The following is a 9,366-nucleotide window of genomic DNA, read 5'->3' on the forward strand; positions in this document are numbered from 1 at the left end:
TAGCGTGTTGCAGGTTGAGCTCTGCGTGGACATCGACATTAAATTTCTTAAAAAGTGTGAGAGTTTTCTTATTTTAAGTTTTTTATTTCTGAATAACTAAGAATAATTTAATTATGATGACTTTATATTTTTATATTTTGTTTTTTTGTTTTTATATGTCCTTGCTTCTAAAAATAATTTAATTATGATTGGCTTTCTTTTTATCATATTTATACCTTCAGAATGAGAACCGTAGGATAATCTTCTACAGAAAGAGAAACACTTTGAAGATAATGGCCTCTACTAGGAGACACACCTCTCTCTCTCTCTGTTAACTGGAAAACTTAAAAGAGTCAACCACGAATCGGGGCACACGCTTGATTGAAACAAGAGGCTAATCTAAAGAAGTTTGAGGAGAGAGAGAATAACGAAAAGGAAAGCTGCTTCTTTTATCTTGCCTCTCGTGTGGTGTTGTGCTGGAGTTTCCCACTGTGAGAAGTTGGACTTGGCCTTTTTTTTACCTACCTTTTGCTTTTGTTGGTGTGTTGGTTCTTGCTTTGTACTTCAAAAAAAGGTGTGTTCTTGGGAGGTAGAATGATAGGTTTACTGTCTTCCTTTTTGGGTCTTGAAGACATATAATTGAAGGCTTTCTTTCCCTTTTTTATTCTCTGTTTTTATATGGGGTCATCTGCTCCAGTTGGTGGATTCTGAGGTTCCAGTGGTGGGCTTTGCATGATTTTCTTCAAGAGCTGCTCTATTTAAAAACAGTTCTTCAAGATAGTTTTTTCCCCCTTTTTCCTTGTTTATGGGGAAATCATTGTGCTTTTTCTAGTGAGTTGGGTTTTTATGATTTGACGAGTTTCTTGGGTGTTTTGGGGTTCAAAAGAAAGATGGTAGGCCTTCATTTGAAGAGATGGGTGTGGGTGTTGTCTCTGAGAATCATGAATTGGATCCTTGCTACAGAAATTATGGCACAAAAGGCTGGAGGCTTTGGTGGTACCGAGAAATTGGAGTTGAAATGGTGGGGAAAGTTTGTAGGTGGAGATTGGGCTAGCCACTACAAATATCTGCATCTTGGATCTGTGAAGGTTTGGGGGAGCTGGAGGAGAAGACTGCTCTTTATGTGGGTAGTGTGTGGGATACTGGTATCTTTGTGGATTTTCTGGTATATAAATTCCCAGACTGTTCAGAGAAGGACAGAGACGCTCGCCAGCATGTGCGACGAGCGCGCGAGGATGCTGCAGGATCAGTTCAACGTGAGCATGAATCATGTTCATGCTTTGGCAATCTTGGTCTCAACTTTTCATCATGGGAAGAAGCCTTCTTCTATTGATCAGGTTCTTTGGTCTTATATCTCTTCAGCTTTTGTTCATTTTAATTCAGGAACTTGCTTGAATTTGTTGAATTTCTGTGTTCTACGTTTTGCATAACCAAATAGTGAGAAATCTAGAACTTCATATTCCTATTGGTGGTCTCTTTCTTTTGCTTTTGAATTGATAAGAGTCTTTGTGTATCATTAGTTTCTGCAGTAATACTGTACCCAAAATCCAATTGAAATAAGGTTACTGTGTTGTGCTTAACTTGTAATATGTTGAGGGAATTTGCACAAGAATCCAGTTAGACCTTTGGTGGTAATATATCTACTTATCTGCTGCCTGCTTCTCTACCTTTAGGTTGGAAACTATAAGCTATCAACAGCACTAACTTGATCTGTTTACAGAAAACTTTTGCAGAGTATACTGAAAGAACTGCTTTCGAAAGGCCTCTGACTAGCGGAGTTGCGTATGCCCAAAGGGTACTTCATGCTGAGAGGGAAAAATTTGAGAAACAACAGGGTTGGACCATCAAGATTATGGATGAACAAGACCAAAATCCCGCTCGTGACGATGAAAATTTTGCTGAATTCCATGAGACGTCACCTGTTCAGGAGGAATATGCTCCGGTTATCTTTGCTCAGGATACAGTTGCTCATGTCATATCTCTTGACATGTTGTCTGGGAAGGTAAATCTTCACTGGCTTTCATTTTTCCATTGTTCTTTTCTCACAGTAGGGACAGCTTAAGCCCTCTCTTGCATGACAGCTAAACAGAATCAGGGCTGTTAAATTTACATAAGGATCACAATTTTTTGGCTTTAGCTGTGGTAAAGGATTTCTGAAAAGCCAATGGTAGGATGTTGTTGAATTCTGTTGGAAGTTTCGAAGAATGAAGTTGTTGATGTATTGTTGTTCTCCTCCAAACAGTTAAAATTATTGCTTTGCTAAGCGTTTTATTAACTATGGGCATTTATGGCTAAAATTTTGTTTATAACGGGAAAAATGACAATTTCTGCCTTAATAAAATTATTTTGCTGCATCACCAAAAAAACAAAAATAGAAGAAGAAAGAGAACTCGTTATTCATCCTTCTAGATTGGTGGTTCTCACTTTTCATTGTCCCTGTGATTGATCCCAAGTTCAATATGGATGCAAGTTTTAACAGATCCAGGGATGAACCTGCCGCAAATAATATTTGAGTTATGAAGGCTTAATCTTTTCCCACTTGTTCTGTTCATCCTTTTAAACTGTGACAAATAATTGTGCTTCTTCTCAGTGCTTGATTCTTTATCTCATTTCACGTACTTGGTTTTCTTGAAGTGCTTACTTTTAAACCACTAAATTTGGCTTTACATTTTATTATTCCGATCTTAACTGACCTTGCACCATACAGGAGGACCGCGAGAATATCTTACGAGCTAGAGCATCTGGCAGAGGTGTTCTTACTGCTCCTTTCGGGCTACTAAAGTCCAAGAGGTTGGGGGTTATTCTTACTTTTGCTGCCTATAATAAGGAACTTCCATCAAATGCAACACCTCAGGAGCGAATTCAAGCAACCATTGGGTAATCATGCTGCTAGTTTCTTGCTCCCCTAAATGGCCGACGTAAGCTCATCAATTGTTGCTACTTGAAGGTTATGACTCATTTTATAATTTTGTACTGATCTCCAGGTATATTGGAGGAATTTTTGATGTAGAGTCCTTGGTAGAGAAACTGCTTCAACAACTTGCCTGTAAACAGACCATTGTTGTGAGTGTATATGACACGACCAATGCTTCTAGTCCAATCAGCATGTATGGCCCAAACATTCTGGACAATGGGCCATGCCGTGTCAGTCCCCTTCACTTTGGTGACCCCTTCAGAAGACATGAGATGCAGTGCAGGCAAGAAGGATCTCTTCCCATACTTTATTTAAACCATTCTGTTTAAGCAACACACTCAAAGTTTTGATGACTAGCTGATTAGACAGAATTTTGAAACTCAAACATTCTTGCTTTGTCCTGCACTGAACAGATTTAAGCAAAAGCCCCCTGTACCATGGTTGGCAATAACGACGTCACTTGGGGTACTTACTATTGCCTTGTTGATAGGACAAATATTTTATGCAGCAATGGCTCGTATTGCCAAGGTAGAGGATGATTACCGTGAGATGATGGAACTAAAAGTGCGTGCAGAAGCTGCAGATGTTGCAAAATCTCAGGTAGCTTGTCACTTCGGCCTTGTTGATCCTGATCTTCTGAAAAAAATGTAAATTGAAAGATTTTCTCTACAATGGCCATGTTATTAGTACTTTCATGAATTATTAGTATTTTCATGAATACTTGTCTGTTGTGATAATTGAAAATTTTCATTGTTTGCAGTTTCTGGCTACAGTCTCCCATGAAATCAGGACTCCAATGAATGGTGTTTTAGGTGGGTGATTGAAGGTCAATGTCTCATTTTGATGCTGTTTTAGACTTGGGGATCTGTTAAGCATGGTCTGGTAACTTTTTTTGTTCAAGAAGTAATTGTTCTTTCTCGTTCAGGTATGTTGCAGATGCTCATGGATACAGATCTTGATGAAACACAACTAGATTATGTGAAGACAGCTCAGGCTAGCGGAAAAGCTCTTATATCATTGATAAATGAGGTTTTGGACCAAGCCAAAATTGAATCAGGCAAGCTTGAGCTTGAGGCTGTCCAATTTGATCTGCGGGCCGTTCTGGATGATGTCTTATCACTCTTCTCTGGCAAATCTCAAGACAAAGGAATAGAGGTAAGAAACTATCTGGTGCTTTTGAAAGATCCACTTCAATCTTCACAAATGAAAATTATACTCATTTTCTTCATCATTTAGCCTTCCTAATATTGAGGGTTCAATATGATTTTATTTGGAGAGCAGTTGGCAGTATATGTGTCTGATAAGGTGCCAGAAATTCTCATAGGGGACCCTGGAAGGTTTCGCCAAATCATTACTAACCTTGTGGGAAATTCGATCAAAGTGAGTGATCTTTCTTATGTCAGATGTATGTTCTACTTACAATTCAAGCTTGATTTACATATCATGGAAATGATCTTGCATTTATAGCCCCAATGATTCAGTTTCTTTACTTTCCAGTTCACAGAGAAAGGGCACGTCTTTGTTTCTGTTCATCTTGTTGATGAGGTGAAGGGCTCACAAGAAACCATTACTGAGCCTTTGTCCAAAGAGTACCAAGACCATACCAGGAATGGCTATAATAACTCACATAATACGCTGAGTGGGTTCCCAGTGGTAGAAAGGAGGCGTAGCTGGGAAAGTTTCAAGTCCCTCAGTATGGATGGATGCATCTATAACCAAAGTCTGAAGTCAAATCCCTCGGATGTCATCAACTTACTTGTGTCAGTTGAGGACACAGGTGTTGGGATCCCTCAGGAAGCCCAAACTCATATCTTTATGCCCTTCATGCAGGCTGATAGTTCTACATCTCGCACCCATGGAGGCACAGGAATTGGCCTAAGCATCAGCAAATGCTTGGTTGATCTCATGAAGGGTGAGATAGGATTTGCCAGTGACTGTAGTATTGGTAGTACCTTCACATTTACTGCAGTTTTCACAAAGGGACAGGCTAAGTTGAATAAGCCTAAAGGCCATCAGCAGCAGTATCAGCATGACTTTGTGATGTCAGAACTTCAGAGAATGACTGCACTGGTAGTTGATCCAAGACCTATTCGTGCTACTGTGACTAAATATCATCTTAAGAGGCTTGGAGTTCAAGTTGAAATTTCTGGTGACTTAAATAATGGTCTTGGTAAAATAATCAGTGGAGAAAAAAATGTCAGTTTGGTCCTTATTGATGAGGAAGCTTGGATTAAGCATGCCCATATGTTTTCAGCATTTGTAGTTGACAAGTTGAGGAAGAATGGTGCATTGAACCGTACAAAATTCTTTCTCCTAGCAACCTCCACAACCTCCGCAGAGATCAGTGCTGCTAAGTTTCTTAACATCTGTACACTCACTGTGATCATGAAGCCTCTCAGGGCAAGCATGCTTGCTGCATCTCTGCAACGTGCTGTGGGTGTTGAAAAGAAAGGGAACTGTCGCAATAGAGGGCTCCCTCTTCCACCTCTTAAGAGCATATTGCATGGGAAACATATCCTTGTTGTTGATGACAATGCAGTAAACCTCAAAGTTGCTGTTGGTGCTTTAAAGAAATTTGGAGGTGATGTAGAATGCGCTGAATCTGGCAAAATAGCTGTGACAAAGCTTAAGCCACCACACAAGTTTGATGCTTGCTTCATGGATGTTCAAATGCCTGAAATGGACGGGTAATCATGTTGCAGTAAATAATATTGCTTAGTGCTATATTCTGTGGCCAGTCATCTCATATCAATATATAATTGTGATTTCAGGTTTGAAGCTACAAAAAGGATTAGAGATATGGAAGCGAATGCAAATGATTGTATTCGGCGAGGTGAACTATTGGAAGTTTATGGAAATGTCATGCACTGGCATATACCAATTTTGGCCATGACTGCTGATGTGATCCAGGCGACGCACGAGGATTGCTTAAGGGCTGGCATGGATGGCTATGTTTCCAAGCCACTTGAGGAGTCACAGCTTTATGGAGAAGTATCACGGTTCTTCCAATCTAATTCATCTTCAGACCAATAGAGAGGCTTTATGCTTTTCTGAGTGTCATGGACTGCAAGATGCTTCCTCTGCATCCCGTTGTGGGGAAGTCGAAATTGATTTCCACACCTTCCACAAAGTCAGCCTCTTACTGGATCATGCTACTATCTTTTGTTCTTATTCTATTCCTCTTGTGGGTAGGGTAGGTGGTTTGGATTAGGAATCATGGGGATGTGAGTTGGGTGGAGTGGCTGATAGATCTGGATGACCTAGGATGTTTGTTTGGTTTAAAGCAAAAATATCCAACTAAATTTAGCTAGCCTGATCCTTTGGGCTTGGTCAATTGTCGAGTCCTTTGGTTCACAAAATTCTCTGAGAGTTCAAACACCATCAGCAGCAATTTGTTAGCAATACCTGAAGTTTAAATAAGCATAATTGATTTGTTTCACTGGTTTGCAAAAAATAATTATATTGTAGGAAAGTTCAGTGTAGGAAGTTTATCCCTCTCGTTGCTTCATAGTTTCTCTTTGGTAATTTTTTCAGGGATTAAGAATGAAGATCCTTTGGTAACAGTTCCTTTTGTACAGTTGTGTTTTTCCGACTGTATGCCATGCTCAAGAGGCCTATTGTTGCAAGAATTTTTGTGGGCACGAGGAAGGATTGACGACTGCATCATCAAGTTCAATTTCCACCAATATGTACATATATTGCTCCCTGATAACATACATGCACATTCTTTTTAGTTGAAGATTCGAACTGTTGGCTGGAGATCAGTGAATCAGAGGGGTTTCTCATACTCTGTTGTCAGTGGTCTTCACATTGTAAAGTGTAGTTAAAACTTGTGATTTGCCTATGATGTGAGTGTATACTGTATAGTGATTGTTGTTTTTTTCATTTCGTTGTGTGTAATTGTTACTGAACATTTTTCTGCTGCAAGTGAAAGATAAAGCATAAATGTTTGAAGTTTATTACAATAATTAATCGAACTGTTGGTTCCAGTGGATAGTCTAGGAGTCCCATTTTATCAAGAAAGCATATCTGATGGTATCTACTTTTAGTGTGAATCTGAAGGTTGATCCACCAAGTAGCTCCCAGTTTCTCTGAACTGCAAATGCCTTTTTTCATTGCTTTGCTTCTCACTTGTTCAGAGTGAAAACTTCTGACCTCAAGGAACTTATGATTTTCTTTACTTCATTAGCTTACTTGATTTTCTGTTTAGTTCCTTATTTATGATTCTACTTCAATTTGAATAGAGGAAGATTCTGCTTCCATCATTGCTACCACTGTTTATTACATTTATTGACAAATTCATAACTTTGTCTCTATGAGTTCTGTGATGGGAGTACTTTGATTTAGACCAAAAGTTTCTTTTTATACTCTGTTCAGTTGTCGTACTTGTTAATGGAGAAAGAGTTTTTGAATTCTTTTTCTTGTTTTTCTGGAAGATTAAAATTTTGGGTACAACTTCCAAACCTCCAAATTAAAAGCTTTTAGATGTTTGAGATGATTGGCTAACAGAAAATGTCTATGAAATCCATCATAAGAAGACATTTCAACCAGCTAGAGAGCGTGAAGGACTTTATTTATTCAAGACAGACCGTGTATTGCTGGTGCATGTAGTAAAAATTCCATCTTAATACTGAACTGTTCAACAGTTTGCGATTGAGCTGCTAGAATTCTCTAAAGCTGCTCCTCTGTCAAAGCTGTTTGAGCCATCATATGGATTTTTTCTATGTATAGCCGTAAATAGAGATTCCTCAGAGGGCAGAGCCCATCATAATTCACCAAAGGAGGAGGTATTATTGCTTCCCATGTCAATTGTCAAAGATGGTTGGTGGGCATTCTCTCTCTCTCTCTTCAACATTCATTGCGAACACACAACACGGAATGGGCTGTCGCTATTGAGAGCACATGACATGGTTGTATGGAGGGGAATAAATTGCCATACAGATATATGCAGGCATCCATGTTTGCATTTAATGGAGATCTGACAACTATAGACTACCCTTCATTGCTCTTTATCACTCTTTGTTATGACTTTTTGTCGCCAAATTCTCCCCCATCTTATTGGAGTATTGAATTAATTGAAGCCTCTCGATTCATTCATTCACTTTATTTCCACATGTTGATCTTTATTTGAATGGTAAGAATAGAAAAAATGAGAGATGATATCGCTCGGCAATTCATTTTAATGTCTTCTCTTTTCTTCAAATACGCCAGGATGAGAACATGGGAACCACTATAGTGCTTTACAAAACAGTCAACTTTGCCTTACTAGGCTATCCAAGCAATTCCGAAAACGTGAGTGAGAAGACATCGACCAGAAATGATAGGATTGTTTACAAAGAAAATGTTGTAATATGAATCATATCCAACCTGATGCGACTTGATTTGACATGAACAAAGCATGACTCATGAGAATTAGAGGGCAGTTATTGCAACTGTCCATGCTGAGTAACCACCCGTAGTGGTATCCACCCACTCCTCCCACTACAAACCTTTCTTAAAATCTTATAAGAAGGGGCCTGATTACATTATGAGAACAATAAAGGGGTGTCTTCTTTTTCATTTGGGTTCAGGGTATTGCTCACCATCGATGTAACGGTCTGAGCTCATCATGAGCATCGATAGGTTGAGGAGAACACCGAGCACCTGTACATCGTAACATTCATGGCATCTACTGGTATGTATTTCTGTCTCACATTCCGGTTTTGTTTTGAAGAACATCAACATTGGGTTATGGGCCCACTGAAACCGTTACCATGATAAAACATGGGCTCATTCGATTTCTCAAAAACCCCAATGGCTCAAACGACCCACGTTGCCCCACGATGCACTGGACGGCGACCTGCAGTCATTGACACCGATGGTCGACCGACGAAGGTCACCTCTCCCCCGAGTGACACCTGTGACAAGTCCTCTCCACCATTTCTTTGGCAAAACGGTAGAGGGGAAAATTGAAAAGGGGCATGTCACCCTCAAAGCTGCACGTCGCCAGACCGGCGACGACACCCCAATGCAGGTCATCCCCTCTGGCGACGCCACCCTCGACGAGGAATCTCCAACGAGGGGGAAAAGAAAGGTAAATGGGTTTTACATTCGGTTTCTCAGAAACCCCAATGAACCCATGTTTTATCATGGTAACTATTCTGGTGGGTCGAGTCTGGATCTGAATCTGACTCGAAACAATGGTCTGATCAAAACCCGATTCGTATGGATCAGGTATTGGACTTGAGACCGGGGTGAACCGATCAATACTCAAATAAGTTATGGGTCCCAGTGCAGACCCGATCTGAATATGATGGATCGGGTCTGTACCCGTTGTTCGGATCATACCTAGACCCATTTGGGTTATGGGTCCGGGTCTGATTCGATTTTATAGGATCTAAGATTAGGATCCGACCAAGACCCATTTAAGGTACCGGCTCTGGGTCGAACCAGGATGGACCGAGTCTGGTTTTGGATCGTGTCAGATTCTTGGA

General features: G+C 40.0%; 1 protein-coding gene across 1 annotated transcript; it reads left to right on the forward strand.

Moving 5' to 3' along the window:
• Window positions 1–732: 732 nt before the first annotated feature.
• LOC149811421 (histidine kinase 3-like) lies at window positions 733–6,862 on the forward strand. The gene is made up of 11 exons (XM_089993601.1): window positions 733–1,316; window positions 1,700–1,981; window positions 2,687–2,856; window positions 2,964–3,176; window positions 3,307–3,493; window positions 3,654–3,705; window positions 3,819–4,048; window positions 4,175–4,273; window positions 4,391–5,580; window positions 5,665–6,023; window positions 6,428–6,862. Exons 1-10 carry the CDS (start codon window positions 870–872, stop codon window positions 5,924–5,926), a joined length of 3,132 nt encoding a protein of 1,043 aa, XP_089849727.1. The 5' UTR covers window positions 733–869; the 3' UTR covers window positions 5,927–6,023; window positions 6,428–6,862.
• Window positions 6,863–9,366: the final 2,504 nt, after the last annotated feature.

Source organism: Nuphar pumila, chromosome 17, assembly GCF_984573655.1.
Source record: "Nuphar pumila chromosome 17, dmNupPumi1.hap1.1, whole genome shotgun sequence".
Taxonomy (NCBI): Eukaryota; Viridiplantae; Streptophyta; class Magnoliopsida; order Nymphaeales; family Nymphaeaceae; genus Nuphar; species Nuphar pumila.